Source organism: Nerophis ophidion, linkage group LG03, assembly GCF_033978795.1.
Source record: "Nerophis ophidion isolate RoL-2023_Sa linkage group LG03, RoL_Noph_v1.0, whole genome shotgun sequence".
NCBI classification, from domain to species: Eukaryota; Metazoa; Chordata; class Actinopteri; order Syngnathiformes; family Syngnathidae; genus Nerophis; species Nerophis ophidion.
Window position 1 is genome coordinate 65671283 of NC_084613.1, and position 18524 is coordinate 65689806.

Below are 18524 nucleotides of genomic sequence, written 5' to 3' on the forward strand. Positions count from 1 at the left end.
AAAGATATGGCCGCCATGATGTATAGATGTTATGTGAAAGCAATGGCCGCTTGCTGTCTGCTAAGGCTATTATCTCCCAGCGAGCTCGGCCTAATGGAATATCGTGTATCATGACCTCAGAGGAGGAACGTCACCGAGAGAAAGGTTTATTGAATAGCTCACTCATGCCATCGTCTTTGGCAAGCCTCCTGCAAACCTGTGGGACTTTTTTTTTTTTTGAGCTCATCAACTTTAAAATGGTCATACTTATTTTTCTCATCGCAGGTAAAACCACACTGACAGAGTCCCTCCGGGACGCACTGGGAGCCACTCTTTTACGATCCCCGCCTCAGTGCCTATCCCCCTGGAGGGCCCGCTTTGATCAAGAGCCCCCCATCGTACGCAGGGCCTTCTACGCTGTGGGCAACTACATCACAGCACAGCAAATAGTTCACCACGCCTCCAAGAAACCCGTCATTGTTGACAGGTAAAATCTATCAGAGTGAAGTTCTGTGACCTTTCCTTCACTTTTAAGACACAAGAGACACCCAGAGGAGATAATAGCGTTTTGACCTGTTTTAGGTTCTGGCACAGCACAGCCGCTTACGCCATCGCGACAGCAGTCAGCGGTTCAACATGTGACCTCCCAACAGAGGGCTCCGAGCTGTACCGCTGGCCCGGTGACCTGCTCCGACCCAGTTTGGTTGTCCTGCTCACACTGGACCCTGAGGAGAGGAAGAGGAGACTGAAGGGGAGAGGTCAGGAGAAGACCAAAGAGGAACATGAGCTGGATCGAAACCAACACTTTAGGCTCAGGTAACAGTCACATACAGTATCCACTTAATTTTGTACGTAACTATAGGGATAGAAAACTTGGATGTATTTTAGAAAAGTCAGGGTTCAGCTTGTATAGGGGTATAGATTTACTATGCACTCCAAAATAACTCAGCAAACAGCCATTATTGTCGGGATAACCGGCTACATAGTGAGTAGCAAGATAATTGTGTCTTGCCTACAGTCAAGCCTAATGGTGGTAGGGTCATGGTCTGGGGCTGCATGAGGATCAGACCTTGTAAGTTCCAAAAAGAGACATTTAAAAAATGTACTTGCAACTATTTTGCTAATACCAGTGGCGAGCCGTGCGTTTCCCACCTAGGCCTTCAGTGATGTCCGACTTCAATGATTACCTCTCAAAATACCATAATTGATGTTACGACATGACCATTGCTGGAGAAATACTATACAGAAACACATCTACGCACTACCGTATTGAATCAGATCAACGGTGTACAAAACGGGTTATTTTCTTGCGCATTTAAAAATCAATTAAAACACATTAACAATTAAAACATATAGTATGTGGTACTGTCAAAATTAAAAATTGGAAAAAACTTATTAGAAGTGAAAAAATAAAACATTTGAACTCACAATTTGTAGCACCTATTCGACGCCGTATCAGCCGGTGGTAGCACTCGTCATCAGCTTATCCGAGTGGAAATGGCGAGCATTTCCCCATTTCATCGCCAGAACAGCTGAGAGCTAGCTTCCGTTGTTGGCCGACATCGTCTCACAAGATGTAGTTTCTCTTTAAATATCCTTCTTGAAAATGGCCTTGCAAATATATATCTGCCACCTAATCAACATTTTGTTCTCCCTCTCTGCTATCCCGGTATGGCTAAGGCGCAACACTTCCCGCTTAATGCTAAATTGAAACTTGTGAATGGATACTCACTATGGAATGACAAGTGAGTATCCAATCACAGTCTTGTTAACATCAGGCTACTTAGATAGGCTACTGTCAACAACTTGTGATCTGATTGGCTATCACAACTGTCTCTCAACTCTATGTGTTCTCAAATTCATCCGGTCTCGGTAAGTATCCAATCACAAGACGCGTAAATGTCACGTTCAACGTGAGGCCATTTAGAAGGTCTTACTGACAACAACTCGTGATCACCCGTATGTCCCCGATCGCTTACCGTGCACGGACGACCGCATTGTTGATTCTGAAGGTCTCGGGCAGATTTGGTACAACATGGCAACATAAGTTACCTGAATTCGGATTGGATACAAACTATAACTAAAGATAACAGCACTGGAACGAGCATAATATGACATGAAGAGAATGTGAATACTTTTATATATTTAGGGAAAGTAAAGTAAGAAATAATTTTATCTTTAATTATGATCATGATTTCTGTTTGTGTTAGGCCAGCAGAGAAGGCCTTGCTGGCCCTGAAGGCCCACCACTGGCTCATACAGAGATCTCTGTATTATTTTATAATTAACTATAAGGCATATTTTTTTTTTAAAGGTTTCAAAAATCTATACATACTGTATATTTAAAGACACATATTTTTTATTAGTTATTAGTATCAACATATATTTTGGTTGTACATTATTGTTTTGCTATATTTTCAATTCTTGCTTCTGAACATCTTTTGCTGTCAAGTGTATTGTTTTGTAAACACAATATTTAACACAGAAATATTTTTTAGGGTTTTGCCGTTTACAGAATACAGTCACCACCAGAATGGATCAGAAATCAATCAATCAATACATCAGCATGATATTGAAGTGATGACTTTAGATTAAGTGTAGAGACAAAAATACATAAGTTGCATTATAGGAATTAAATCTACAGGTACAGTATAAAGCAGGGGTCACCAACCTTTTTGAAACCAAGAGCTACTTCTCGGGTACTGATTAATGTGAAGGGCTACCAGTTTGATACACACTTAAATATATTGCCAGAAATAGCCAATTTGCTCAATTTACCTTTAATAAATAAATCTCTCTCTATATATATACACCATATATACATATACATATATATATATATATATATATATATATATATATATATATATATATATATATATATAAATGGGTATTTCTGTCTGTCATTCCGTCGTACATTTTTTTTCCTTTTACGGAGGGTTTTCTTTAGAGAATAAATGATTTTAAAAAAACTCTTGATTGAACGGTTTTAAAGAGGAGAAAACAGGAAAAAAATGAAAATTAAATTTTGAAACATAGTTCATCTTCAATTTCAAATCTTTAAAATTCAACCGAAAAAAATGAAGAGAAAAACTAGCTAATTCGAATCTTTTTGAAAAAATAAAAAAAAGAATTTATGGAACATCATTAGTCATTTTTCCTGATTAAGATTAATTTTAGAATTTTGATGACATGTTTTAAATAGGTTAAAATCCAATCTACATTACGTTAGAATATATAACAAATTGGACGAAGCTATATTTTTAACAAAGAAAAATCATTATTTCTTCTATATTTTCCAGAACAAAAATTTTAAAAGAAATTCAAAAGACTTTGAAATAAGATTTAAATTTGATTCCACAGATTTTCTAGATTTGCCAGAACATTTTTTTTAAATTTTAATCATAATAAGTTTTGAAGAAATATTTCACAAATATTCTTCGTCGAAAAAACAGAAGCTAAAATGAAGAATTAAATCAAAATGTATTTATTATTTTTTACAATAAAAAAATAAATGTACTTGAACATTGATTTAAATTGTCAGAAAAGAAGAGGAAGGAATTAGTTTTCCTTGCCCTTTTGTGGGTTCTTCCGAGGATGTTGTAGTCGTAATGATTTGTGCAGTCCTTTGAGACATTTGTGATTTGGGGCTATATAAATAAACATTGATTGATTGATTGATTTAAAAGGTAAAAAGGTATATGTGTTCAAAAATACTAAAATCATTTTTAAGGTTGTATTTTTTCTCTAAAATTGTCTTTTTTAATTTGGAAATGTATTAAAAATAAAAAAATCACATGGACATACAGTATATATATATGCACGGCCTTTGCTCAATACTTTGTTGATGCACCTTTAGCAGCAATTACAGCCTCAAGTCTTTTTGAATAAGATGCCATTCGCCCATTCCTCTTTGCAGCACTTCTCAAGCTCCATCAGGTCGCATGGGACGTGTGGATCTTCATCCAGAATGTCTCTGTACGTTGCTGCATTTACCTCTCCCTCTATCTTGACTAGTCCCCCAGTTCTTACTGCTGAAAAACATCCCCACAGCATGATGCTGCCACCACCATGTGTCACTGTAATGATGGTATTGGCCTGGTGATGAGGGGTGCCTGGTTTCCTCCAAACGTGATCCCTTTCAATCTGTCTCATCAGACCAGATCATTTACTTTATTATGGTCTGAAAGTCTTTCAGGTGCATTTTGGCAACATTTTACTAAAAGAAGAATGACTTCCATCTGGCCACTATAACATACAGGCCTGATTGGTGGTTTGCTGCAGAGATGGTTGTCCGTCTGGAAGGTTCTCCTCTCTCCACTGAGGAATGCTGTATCTCTAACAGAGTGACCGTCGGGTTCTTGGTGACCTTCCTGACTAGACTAAGATGAATACAGCAAAGTACAGAGACATCCTGGATACAAAACAACACTTCCCATCCAACTAGTTGGAGTTTGAGAGGTGCTGCAAAGAGGAATGGACAAAACTAGCCAAAGATAGGTGTGCCAAGCTTGTGGCATTGTATTTAAAAAGACTTGAGGCTGTAATTGCTGCCAAAGGTGCATCAACAAAGTATTGAGCGAAGACGTGTTTTAATGTTTAGTGTTTCAGTTTTAATAAATGTGCAATTTAAAACTTTTCACATTGTCATCATGGGGTATTGTCTGTATAATTTTAAAGGACAACAATGAATTTATCGCACTATGGTATAAGGCTGTAACATAACAACATGTAAAAAAAGTGAATGGCTATGAATATTTTCCAGATGCAGCATAAATGATGTAGCAAAGTCGAAATGTTGTGTAAATAAATCGATATAGTAAGTCATTGAGTAAAATGAACAGTGACGATTTATATTTGCCTTAAAACAGTGGTTCTCAAACTTTTTTCAGTGATGTACCCCCTGTAAACATTTTTTTTAATTCAAGTACCCCCTAATCAGAGTATTTTTGGTTGAAAAAAAGAGAGAAGTAAAATACAGCACTATGTCATCAGTTTACGATTTATTAAATTGTATAACAGTGCAAAATACTGCTCATTTGTGGAGGTCTTTCTTGATCTATTTGGAAAAAAATAAATATAAAAATAACTAAAAACTTGTTGAAAAATAAACAAGTGATTCAATTCTAAATAAAGATTTCTACACATAGAAGTAATCATCAACTTAAATTGCCCTCTTTGGGGATTGTAATAGAGATCCATCTGGATTCTAGAACCTAATTCTAAACATTTCTTCACAAAAAAATAAATATCTAACATCAATATTTATGGAACATGTCCACAAAAAATCTAACCGTCAACACTGAATATTGCATTGTTGCATTTCTTTTCACAATTTATCAACTTAAATTCATATTTTGTTGAAGTATTAGTCAATAAACATATTTATAAAGGATTTTTGAATTGTTGCTATTTTTAGAACATTTAAAAAAAATCTCATGTACCCCTTGGCATACCTTCAAGTACCCCCAGGGGTACGCATACCCCCCATTTGAGTACCACTGCCTTAAAAGGCCGGTTTGTTGTCGTGAAAGCCAAGTTGTCAGACATGACTTTTTTTAGTTCTTGACTTGACTCCGACCTTGTAAGCTCTACGTGGGATACCTCTTATTTCCCAGCAGTCTCTAACGCATTCTTTTTTTAAATATATAACATTATGAGTGCTGAAATATACGATAAAGTTCTCAGAGCGGACCTGGCAGTGTTCAGACTGAGTACAACGCCAGGTCAGCTCAGTGTGTGTCTTATCCATCAGCCGCTCAACAATCAATTACTTTCCTGTGCGAGGGGAGGCAGCGTCTGATGAGGAAGAGCAGGCGATTAGTTGCCGAAGCTATTAAAGCGAGTCCAAACTCTACAGTCACGGCCAGGCCGAGCGGGCCGCTGCGCAGGCAGGTCGATGGCGACTTTCATTCATCTTTCCTCCCGACATAATGGCCTTTCCACATGGGACAGCCAGATGTTGGGCCAGCACAATTAGAAAATGGAGGCGAAGATTGTGCCGACTTGGTCAATCACTATCACAAGGACTCATTTGTCTCCGGAAATGGCTGTGCTGTGGGCCATCTGTGCGGTTTCTTTTCTCATATATTTCAAGGATGCCCAGCGATTCATCACCGTCGTCTTCGTTCACCGTCAGCGCCAAACTAACTCGGAGTTATTCCAACGCTGATTATTAATGTAAAGTGCTTTTTGCTTAGGATGCATTGTTGACATATGCACGTGTGTGTGTTTGCAGAGTGGAGGAGGCTTACAGGAGGATCAGCGGTCCAACGTGCATCAGCGTGGACGCTAGCTCCTCTGCAGAGCAAGTGTTTCAACAAGTGATGCTTTTAATTAAGGCCAAATGCCACTTGTAAACTGCTCTCTTGTCTGCGATAGGCCTCTGAGCATTAAGTGAATGCACTTTCTTTTGTGACCACTGGGTGCCAGTAGAGTTATGTGAATAAGAAGCGGTTGGTTGGAGAGGAGTGAAAGCAAGAGAGGGATGCTACCACCAAGGGGGGTCAGAGGAGTCACAGTCCAATCAGGGATACATATTCATGCACACAATTCCTCAGAAGAAAAGTGCATTTAACTGCTGTTATGAGTCACAACTAATTTAGCTCAGCACTGATTATTTAATATCAGTGAGCAAGAGCAGAGGAAATCTACAGCAGAATTATTATTAAACAATGAAGACATATTTGTTAAGTAAGAATATCTCAATTAAATGTAAATATGGTAAAACTATAGCAGGTGTGTCAAACATACTGAACAGGTTTTTATCCGACCCACAGGATAAGTCTGCTCAGTATAAATATGAGCAGACATTTTCGAATGAAACTGCTGTTCTAAATGTGTTCACTAGATGTCGCAATAGAAAATCTTTGTTTCTTAAAGTTAAAGTGCCAATGATTGTCACACACACACTAGGTGTGGCAAAATTATTCTCTGCATTTGACCCATCACCCTTGATCACCCCCTGGGAGGTGAGGGGAGCAGTGAGCAGCAGCGGTGCAGCACCCGGGAATCACTTTGGTGATTTAACCCCCAATTCAAACCCTTGATGCTGAGTTGTATGACTCGGCCGGGGTTTGAACTCACAACCTATCGATCTCAGGGCGGACACTCTAACCACTATCTTTGTAGATGATGTAAACAAAACAACCCACATGATGTTAGTGCACCAGTCGCGGATAATGAGCAAACTACATAAATAACATTGATTTTGATATTGTTTTTTTATCTTGATAGATTGAAAATTGACACCAATGAGTTGACTGACGAACATTATCACATTATTTATTCAGAAAGTATAAATAACAACAAAGATAGAATACTATTAACCGCAAAATGTAAGTGTAAAAAAAACATTATGATTTGTAAATTTTAAGAATGTGCTTGTTCTATTTCTAAACAAAGAAAACAATGTGAAGTTGTCTTTTATTTTTAAGTTATCATGCCTTGATTTTACAAGACCGGCCCACTTGGGAGTAGATTTTTCTCCACGTGGCCACCGGTCTAAAATTAGTTTGACACCCCTGCACTATAGCATATAAAATATGAATATGAATACAGTCAATATAAAAAGTGAACACCTAATTCTAATGCCAGCATTTCCTGAAGTTTTAATGTCTAAACCACAAATACAAATAATTTTTATTTCATTTTTTATAAGTTAATTACTCAGTCTTTTAAGGTAAAAGTCAAAATCCATGAGACATTTTAGTGCTTCAAATCTGTGAACAGATGTTCTATTAGGTTTAGGTCTAGTCTCTGGCTGGGACGTCTCAAAACTGTTACGGCTTTTATTTTTCGTCGGGTGAAGTCTGTATTGTTAATTAGGATGTAAGCTACTATGTTAGTGTGTAGTCTTGCTTATGTAAGTGCGAATGAGCCCTCATGCGAATTAAGTGTGTTGCATTCCACTAAAAGCGAATCTTTCCTCGATTTACTGCTGTTGTTCTAAATTCCATTTGCCAGTTACACAAGCGGCTCTTATGAAAGTGGACATGAGCTTCATTTGAGCGCAACAAGCTAAAAAGGTACACTAAAAATAAATACAGCTATTTTTGGAAAAAGCATGCGATTGTAGTAAAAATGTACCTCCCAGCAGCACAAACACTTTACAAAAGTGGAGCACAAATAACTTTCACTGGAAAAATATGTCTTAAAATATAACCAAAAATAGATAAATGTGGCTCATAAACAGGGATTGGTATATAATCCAGTACTTTTTAGGCACCGAGAAAATCCCGCCAGTCCTTCCTGGCACTGACTCAAGTAAAATTAACCAGTGTCATGTGTTGGTACCTGAAATGCTTGTGACATTTGGTCCTATTTGGAATTTGGCCCTTGAAGATCACTCCAGCAGCACTGAGAGCGGCCTCAGCCAAACTACCTCTAGATAATGTTACATTCTTCAATGCCAACATGGGAAATGATTTAAAAAACACTCCAATGTAAGAGAAGTAAGGCTCGACTTTTCCAAAAATGTGCTAGCTTGATGCTAAAATACATTGGTTTGGCTATTGACATGCTACCGATTAGCATTAGCAATTTTAGATGGCAATTTCAACACCTCCAAATATGTTCATGAAAACTACAACTGGTGCATAATAAGTACAATACTTACAGTAATAACTACAGCCCTCTTACATATTGAACTTGCAACTATAACTGCAACTTAATGTCATTCTTGTAAAAGATAATATCATTATGATAAAATAATGTATAACAACTGGACAGCAATCATAATCAGCTCATTTTATGATGTTGATATACAAATATTTTATTATTAAAACATTATGTATTAAGACACTAAACGGTACCAAAAATTTGTACCACTGAGTACCGGTGTCGATTCCCAGGAATAGGTATCATATTTGTTCAAACATGAACCGTACCCATCCCTACACATAAACCATCATTGTGTGTGTAAATCTTTTTAAATCTAAGCTCAGTGAGCATTTTAAGGAATTGCTCCACAGGTGTGTTTCTCTTTTTCATTGGCTTTTTCATGGGTAAGGTAATCACAGAAGGGTACCAACAGTATTAAAGGGGCAAAGTGTGACGATAACCATAGAACTGCAAATGGAAATGACAACAATGTAGGTCATTGCAATGTGATCAATACAAGGCTTTCTTAAATCCAGAATGACCTATGCCAGGGGTCCCCAAACTTTTTGACTAGGGGGCCACATTGAGTTAAGCAAAATGTGGGCGGCGGCCCGGCTGTGTGTGTGTGTGTGTGTGTGTTGTATATATATATACAACACACACACACACACACACACATATATATATATATATATATATATATATATATATATATATATGTGTCTTAATTGGATTATCCAGAGAATAGTGCTCGATACCATTGTAGAGCGCAATATGTATGTGTGGGAAAAATCACAAGACTACTTCATCTCTACAGAACTGTTTCATGATTTTTCCCACACATACATAAATATATATATATATATGTATATATATATATATATATATATATATATATATAATTCATTCATATTCCTCACACACTAATTGACTAAAAGACTGCCCACTTGCCACACGCTCGCCCGACACTGTGGCGTGAGCGCAATGATGTCACGTTATTGATGGGAAAATGCATTTTTAGACAATATGATTTGTCTGAACGCCTAAGAAACCCAGAGAGTAACAAGCGGTAGAATAAAGATTAGAAAGGACAAATTAAAAAAAATAAACTTGAGACTACCTGCGGGCTTGATTTTGGACACTGGTGGGCCGTATTCGGCCCGCAGGCCGTAGTTTGGGGACCACTGATCTAAACGTTTCCGCTGCCGGGTATTTTTATATATTGTAATATTTTCAGAATGTGTTCTATTTTTGGTCAAAGTAAGACAAAGAAAACAATCTGAAGTTGTCTTTATTTTTTAGTTTCAAAGCCATGATTTTAATGTGTGCGCAGATTTTCCTCCATGCAGCCCCTGAGCTAAAATGAGTTGGACACCCCCAAAGTAAAGTATTATAGTATATGTAACAGCTGCAGCAAAAAAAGAAAAAAGAGCAGAGAGTAGATCCAGTAGAAAATAAACATTACAAACACATAGAGGTAGCTAAGATAGAACGGGTCAGACAAATAAAATAAAAAAAATACAGACTTCCTGGGGGATGGATTTTGGGGACCCCTGACCTATGCAAACATCAGTAGGTGACAGTATTTCTATGCAAACACCTTCACCTTATACTTCTTGTGAATGTGCAGTTTTCATTTCAATTTACAGCGGCAAACTTTCTTCACATGTTCATGTCAATTACAAATGTTTACATTGTATCTAACACGTTGCTTCAACATTTAATAAATGTCTAATTATGTCAACATGGAACATTTGCAACAGCTTCATGAGACATCGCATTGGCGGTCCCTTCCAGAACAGGCGTACCTATTATTGTGACCAGTGAGACTGTGTGGGTGCAGGTGGATGGATGTACACCCACTACACCGTGCCCATTTATCCAGGGCCATGCTGTATTTATACAGGAAGGAAGTGTATATTTGGCCTATGTGATGGGAAGATTAATTGGGGGTTTTAGTAATTATGAGCTTGGCAAAGCCAGGGGCTGCACAAGACAAAGTGACCCATCTCTTTCACTGTGATGCATCAGCAGCACGCCAACCACCGCCGAACCTATTCATATGGCAATTAATGGAGCGCTGTATATCAATGTCATTCCAGCCCCCCCCCTCCTAAGCGCAAGGATTCCAATTATGCTGCTGTGGATGCAAAACTTACAATCACACGCAATCAGTACACTGAGGTGTTTAGCGGGTCTGCGCGGGGTACAGTAAGTATTACAGTGCGGTTTATTGAATTCATTAGTCACAAGCCGCCTGGCAACGCATTGGATGTACAGCGTGAGACGAAATGAATGTAGTTTTTGATAGCTGCTAACACAGTAGCCTCTTTCTCGAGAGAGGTTAACTTGATGAAGTAGGGGAGCAAAGCAATTAGGCTTCATACCATACATCATGCCTGAATGTAAAGCTAGTATACATGTTCCTATGTATACTACAGTGGGGCAAAAAAAGTATTTAGTCAGCCACCGATTGTGCAAGTTCTCCCACTTAAAATGATGACAGAGGTCTGTAATTTTCATCATAGGTACACTTCAACTGTGAGAGACAGAATGTGAAAAAAAAATCCAGGAATTCACATTGTTGCAATTTTAAAGAATTTATTTGTAAATTATGGTGGAAAATAAGTATTTGGTCAACCATTCAAAGCTCTCACTGATGGAAGGTTTTGGCTCAAAATCTCACGATACATGGCCCCATTCATTCTTTCCTTAACACGGATCAATCGACATGTCCCCTTAGCAGAAAAACAGCCCCAAAGCATGATGTTTCCACCTCCATGGTTCACAGTAGATACGGTGTTCTTGGGATGCAACTCAGTATTCTTCTTGAGTTTATACCAAAAAGTTCTATTTTAATTTCATCTGACCACATGACATTCTCCCAATCCTCTGTATCGTCCATGTATCCTTTTTGGTATAAACTCAACTCGTCGTGTTTGGAGGAAGAAGAATCCAAAGTACGTCAAGAGTGACACTTCCCCTGTCATCATTTTCAAAATGGAGGAGGCTGATTTCAATATTGGTAATTTGAAATTGCACAAAGGGAAGAAGATTAAGAGCTATTCAGTAGGATTTAAGGTCCAAGCTATTGAATACCGGTATGCTAAAAAAAAACAGAAAGCAGCTATGTTTTAATAATATACCTGTGGAGCCCAAGATGGCGGCGAAGAGACGGCAAGCGAGCGGAAAGGAGGAGCGGAAGAGCGACCTGGTCTGAGGTTTTATTGAAAAATAAACAAAAGTCAAACTGCTCAAGCCATGTCCTTCCTTGGTGGTCCTGGGAACCCGCAAGACGACGGCTTGAGACCGTCACAATACCGTAGCTGCGTCTGTCAAATATGAGTCATTAAATGACTCCCGCCTTCTGGTGGTAGAGGGTGCTAGTGATCCTTCTTGCGACTACTCGGCTGCAAAAGAAGTGAAATGAGTGACGTGATATGTGCTGGAGGAGGTAATAAAGGAAGATCTCCATCGAGACAGAGACTTTTAAAACTGAAGAAAGATAAGGAAGACTTCTATAAACAAGTTATTGATGCTTTTGATCAGAAGGAGCTGGGATGGACTATATAAATGAAGGTAAGACCATAATAAAGTTTTTTTTAATTAAATGTACTTTTCATGACGGTATCCTTACATCACACTCAAATTTGTACCGCATGCCTTTGGTAAGGGCAGGAGTGAGAAGAGATTTTAAATGAATTAGCGCCCCTGCGGCAATTCAAGAAAATACGATAGGTTATATTTGTGTTACGAAAAGACCAAAATGTTATGGTCAAATCATTGTCAGAACCCAACATTGATTAAACGTTGTCAAAAAGCATGTTGTTTCAACGTTATGTTTGCGTTGCTCAATGCCAGGACCTAATTCAACAAGTTCTCAACACTGTTTTAATGTCTTGTGCCTGCTGGGACCCTACCACAACTACACAATTACTTCTAATAGAATGTCATCATCACAAATTACTCACATAATTAGATTATTACTTATATTAGGGCTGGGCGATAGATCAATATACACGATATATCGCGGGTTTGTCTGTGCGATATAGAAAATGACTATATCGTGATATTCGAGTATACGTTCTCACGCAGTTGCGTTTAGTGGTGGGCATTACACTACAGGTTCTTCTCGCTCTTTCCTGTCTCTCCTTCTCACAGACAAGCAAGCGCACCTTCTTACATACGTCACATACAGTCACATCATACGTCACATATGAATTCGCTCTCACGGAGCAGAGAGGTAGCGGCATGGGCAACGTTAGCTGTGATGCTAGCAGTGCCGTGCGAGTGGGAATACGAGAGAAAGAAGGTGCGAGTGAAGGAAGGAAGAAGTAATTCCCAAGAAAAACAGCAGGGGGTCCATCGTCTGGCGGTGGTTTGGCTTCAAGTAGGAATATGACGAAGAAACAACCGTAATTTGTCAAGTGTGGGCCAAATGCGTTGCTACCAAAAGTAGCATTACTGCTAATATGTAGCATCATTTGAAAAGTCACCTGCTGGGGAATGAAGAGTGCTTACTATGCATATCAACATCTCCGTTCGCTCACACCATCAAAATGCCAAGGCAAACTTTTCCAGATCAACACCATATGAAAAAAATAGTCAACAACAGATTTTAATAACGTCCGTAGTAACCTACCACATAGCGAAGGACAAACACTGTTTGATTTCCTATTATGCAGCTCATTTTTATTTGACACTGTCTCTGACAATCTTGCACTTTCTGTTTTGGAAATGACATGAAGGTTTGTGCCATTGCTTAATAACTGTTTAATAAATACAGTTTTGGTCAATTGACTTAGTTGTGATTTCCTTCTCTGCATAAAGTTTCAAATGAGCATATATTAATGCAATATGAAGAAGAATGTTTTGATGTAGACACATAGAATCATCTTACTGCTGTGATTATATGTATCAAGTGTTCATTCAAGGCTAAGGCATAATATCGAGATATATATCGTGTATCGCGATATGGCCTAAAAATATCGAGATATTAAAAAAAGGCCATATCGCCCAGCCCTAATTTATATATTTGTAAATACGGCGGTTTCCTCTTTTGAAAGTTTTGTCAGACGGCCACAAACACATACATGTATCAAAGCAATTTGCCTTTAATCTGTGAGCTTTAATGCACTGGTTGACTGTGAATGTGAGTGTGAATGCTGTCTGTCTATCTGTGTTGGCCCTGCGATGAGGTAGCGACTTGTCCAGGGTGTACCCCGCCTTCCGCCCGATTGTAGCTGAGATAGGCGCCAGCGCCCCCCGCGACCCCGAAAGGGAATAAGCGGTAGAAAATGGATGGGATGGATGGACTTCGATGTTGTGCTAATTTCTAAATTATATTTTTTCTACCGCTTATTCCCTTTCGGGGTCGCGGGGGGCGCTGGAGCATATCTCAGCTACAATCGGGCGGAAGGCGGGGTATACCCTGGACAAGTCGCCACCTCATCGCAGGGCCAACACAGAAAGACAGACAACATTCACACTCACATTCACACACTAGGGCCAATTTAGTGTTGCCAATCAACCTATCCCCAGGTACATGTCTTTGGAAGTGGGAGGAAGCCGGAGTACCCGGAGGGAACCCACGCATTCACGGGGAGGACATGCAAACTCCACACAGAAAGATCCTCAGCCTGGATTTGAACCCAGGACTGCAGGACCTTCGTATTGTGAGGCAGACGCACTAACCCCTCTGCCACCGTGAAATTATATTTCCCATAAGAAATCATGTTAAGGGATTTTTTTTTCAGGCTCGAACTGATATGGGCAATGTACAATTTAAATAACGAGAATACAGGGCTGTAGATTTAACCACTGTAAAATAAAACTACCCTATTTTTCAGTCTGTAAGGCGCACTGGCGAATACCACGTCTAATTAGGTCTATCGTCATACAAAAAGGTGCAACAAAAGGGTCATGTAATTATTTTTGTTCTACATTTAAAACATATCCTTGTGTTCCACATAACATGTAATAGTGGTTCTTTGGTCAAAATTTTGCATGGATTATGTTTGACAGACCATCTTCAAATCACTTTTTTGACCTTTTCTTCAGGATGCGGTCTTATTTTCGTGGCTCCACTTCGACAGCGTCTCCTCCCCATCATTTTTGTTGTACCGGCAGTTTTTTTAGTGCTTCCATAGCGAGTGTACTGACAGATATAAGTTAGAACTTGTACGCTACTTTATACTAAAATTCGCAACAAAGGAGGATGAATGCCCCACAAAGAGAGGATAAAGAAATAGAAGTAGCTTATTAATTATGACATACATTTTGGAAACTTATGCAGATCCCAAATACACATCAGCAGGTACCAGAAAGTAAGAAAAGCTGATTTTGCATAATATTGCCAAACAAAACCCCAAATAAAATATAAATAGGTGCTGTTTTGGGGTCCTTATACACACACACCCTAATTATACCTTTATGTTGAAGCACAGTACGTCTGACTATGGTAGCCTTAAAGCTCTGTTCAAAAATACTTAGAAAAATACTGTAATATGAAGCAGAACTGCACACCAATTAAATAAAAGGGGATGGGAGCAAACATGAACCAAAAATGGAAGGTTTTTTATAACATACAGATCTAGAGAGAAGTCAAGTACTTAAAACTTAAAGCAAATTAGTGTTGTCCCAATACTAGTATTTTGGTACCGGTACCAAAATTATTTCGATACATTTTCGATACTTTTCTAAATATAGAGGACCACAAAAAATTGCATCAACCTATCTCCAGGTGCATGTCTTTGGAGGTGGGAGGAAGCCGGAGTACCCGGAGGGAACCCACGCAGTTACGGGGAGAACATGCAAACTCCACACAGAAAGATCCCGATTGAACCCAGGACTACTCAGAACCTTAGTATTGTGAGGCAGACACACTAACCCCTCCTCCTCCACCGTGCTGCCCGAGAATTTAACCATTGTGTAATATAAATACTGTACATAAAGTAAAACTACGTATCTGGAGGGGAGAAGGGAACAGGAAGTTATTACAGAGCAAATATTGTCACCTTGTGGCCGTCTATTGCAGTGGTTCTCAAATGGGGGTACGCATACCCCAGGAGGTACTTGAAGGTATTCCAAGGGGTACGTGAGATTTTTTTTTAAATATTCTAAAAATAGTAACAATTCAGAAATCCTTTATAAATATATTTATTGAATAATACCTCAACAAAATATGAATGTAGGTTCATAAACTGTGAAAAGAATTGCAACAATGCAATATTCAGTGTTGACAGCTAGATTTTTTGAGGACATGTTCCATAAATATTGATGTTAAAGATTTCTTTTTTGTGAAGAAATGTTTAGAATGAAGTTCATGAATCCAGATGGATCTCTATTACAATCCCCAAACAGGGCACTTTAAGTTGATGGTTACTTATATGTGTAGATATCTTTATTTATAATTGAATCACTTGTTTATTTTTCAACAAGTTTTTTGTTATATTTATATCTTTTTTCCCAAATAGTTCAAGAGAGATCACTACAAATGAGCAATTAATAAATTAGAAATTGATGACATAGTGCTGTATTTTACTTCGTTATCTCTTTTTTTCAACCAAAATTGATTTGTTCTGATTAGGGGGTACTTGAATAAAAAAAAATGTTCACAGGGGGTATCACTGAAAAAAGGTTGAGAACCACTGGTTTATAGGTTCTGCTAAAATGATTAAAGCCTTGTAAATGATGCAGGTCCCAGGTAGCCAGGACAAGCAGTCAGATAATAATGTTCTGTTAAACAGGAGGAAAAAGCACATACCTGTAGAATGTTTCAGTTGTTCACAGACTGGCCGCTCTCATCAGAATTTATTAACAGAAATAACAAATCCACAAATCACTTCATTTCCCATATCTTTTGTCACTTTGTATTATCATGTCAATGTAATTTACTCTATCTTCACCTCTATTTTCATCAAAACACTCAATAAACTATCATTAAACTGTTACTGTATCACTGGAGTTATAATTACCATAACAATACTGTATGCCCTTTTCCCATATATTTTCACATATCCACATCATCACTCCAAAACATACAATATAGTGCCCAATTAGACCTTATTTTACCGTCTTGTCTTTCTCAGGAATATTTACCTTTAACTTAATGCACTTTTTAGCAACATTCATTTAAGCACTTTAATTTTCTCCATATTATTCTTCTTATAATAGCAGCTTTAAGTAACTGTACTTGAAATGTTTATTTACCATTCCTGCGAGCTTAACTTATATAACCATGTCCAAACACAATAAAATAGCACTTAAAAACTTTTTCAGAACACACACGTTATACAAAATATATTACAAAATCAATAAGAAAACGGGAGCTCTAATTTGGGAGTCTGAATCAGGATCAGAAGTTCCTATACAAACATTGCGTACTCACTTCGCCATTTTGTATTGATTACTGCAGCCATACTACTGTGCTCGGCACAGGATTCATTCACAAACAATAACTACACCTTGCAAACATTTTAGAATTAGACTCCACCAACAGAACGTGTACTTAAAATTATAATGACCATATAGATATCACTCAGTGAGTTGATTCACCAGAACTAACCTGTTAAACAGGAGGAAAACGCACATAGAACGTTTCAGTTGTTCACAGACTGGCCGCTTTTATCAGAATGACGAGACACTTCCGGTCTACAGGTAATACCATTCAATTAGGAAGAAACGCTCTACTGCCCCCTACTGACCAAGGTGAATATGGACAAATGTGGAATGACACCTCCAAAAAGGAATTCAAACCACAAAATAAAATAAATAAATCAACACAAAAATGTGACACATTATGGGTGGGTCACATAAATATAGAATGAATTGCTCCTTTTTGGGTTGTACGGTTATCATCACATTTGTCTTATCGCGCCCTTCTGTGGTGGCGTCACAAAAAAAAAAGCTCCTGAGAGGAAAAAGTAGACCTGTGAAGTTAATCTTACTGTAAATCCCACATTTAGACCGACCGCCACTAATTTCGCAATATCCACAGTTGTAGTTTCCATTGATGTTGAACTCTAAAGGTTCCCGCTCTATGTGCAAAAAAAATAATAAAATAAAATAAACCAAGGCCACATTTATGTCCAAAACAGCAGGATCCGTCTGAGGGTCTTGGCGAACACGCACATCTCGCCCCACCCTGCGCAGGGCCACTTTGCACTACACTCCTCAATTTTAATATTTCATCCGCACAACAGAGCGGGAGCAGCGGCGAGGAGGAAAGCCCTCCGTGAAATAATTAAAGATCCAGCAGGGATGCGGCGGCGCAGCAGCAGCCGTCCCATCCTAAGTAATAGATCAAATGAAAGCTGTCCCTCAGATCATTAATAATGAGTGGGGTATGGAGAATTGAACTTGAGGGGGTTCAGGGGAATAAGAAAAGGGGGAGGTATATATTGGGCATGCACAAGGTGTTTTAGATACATTGTGTGTGTGTGGGGAGGGGGGGAGGGGGGTTGAATAGTCGTCTGGTTCCCCTGGCAAAGAACCTAAGCGGGCCTCACTTGGCTGCCACATGAAGCAGCATGGTAAGGGGAGTCATGCATATGATTTGGCACCAACAGTCTGCCACAGCCCACAGCCGTATCTGTCAAATATACACCCCGCCCCCTGTCAAATAAGCATCATCCTGCAAAGAGCATGTTAGCACTGAGGACTAAGTGGGTCTGAATTTTGGGAGGGGAAGGCGGGGATGGGCGTGTCCCATGTTCCAGATTTAGGATTTAGATTTTAGATTTAGTGTCCTGGGCAAGGGCAGCACGGTGGTACAGGAGTTAGTGCATGTGCCTCACAATACAAAGGTCCTGAGTAGTCCTGAGTTCAATCCCGGGCTCGGGATCTTTTTGTGTGGAGTTTGCATGTTCTCCCCGTGACTGCGTGGGTTCCCTCCAGGTACTCCGGCTTCCCCCCACTTCCAAAGACATGCACCTGGGGATAGG

At 38.9% G+C, this 18524-nt stretch overlaps 2 protein-coding genes across 2 annotated transcripts in view; one reads left to right on the forward strand and one right to left on the reverse strand.

The window, feature by feature from the left end:
• The window catches only part of cmpk2 (cytidine monophosphate (UMP-CMP) kinase 2, mitochondrial), a 15556-nt gene extending 7645 nt beyond the window's left edge, over positions 1–7911 (forward strand). Inside the window, exons 3-5 of the mRNA XM_061895885.1 lie at positions 265–466; positions 562–795; positions 6218–7911. Of these exons, the coding sequence (XP_061751869.1) occupies positions 265–466; positions 562–795; positions 6218–6338 (557 nt within the window). The 3' untranslated portion in view covers positions 6339–7911. The remainder of the gene's footprint in view (positions 1–264; positions 467–561; positions 796–6217) is intronic.
• rsad2 (radical S-adenosyl methionine domain containing 2) overlaps positions 1–17187 on the reverse strand; it is a 35614-nt gene extending 18427 nt beyond the window's left edge. The window contains exon 1 of the mRNA XM_061895887.1: positions 17147–17187. Within this exon, the coding sequence (XP_061751871.1) occupies positions 17147–17172 (26 nt within the window). The 5' untranslated portion in view covers positions 17173–17187. The remainder of the gene's footprint in view (positions 1–17146) is intronic.
• Between the last annotated feature and the right edge of the window lie 1337 nt (positions 17188–18524).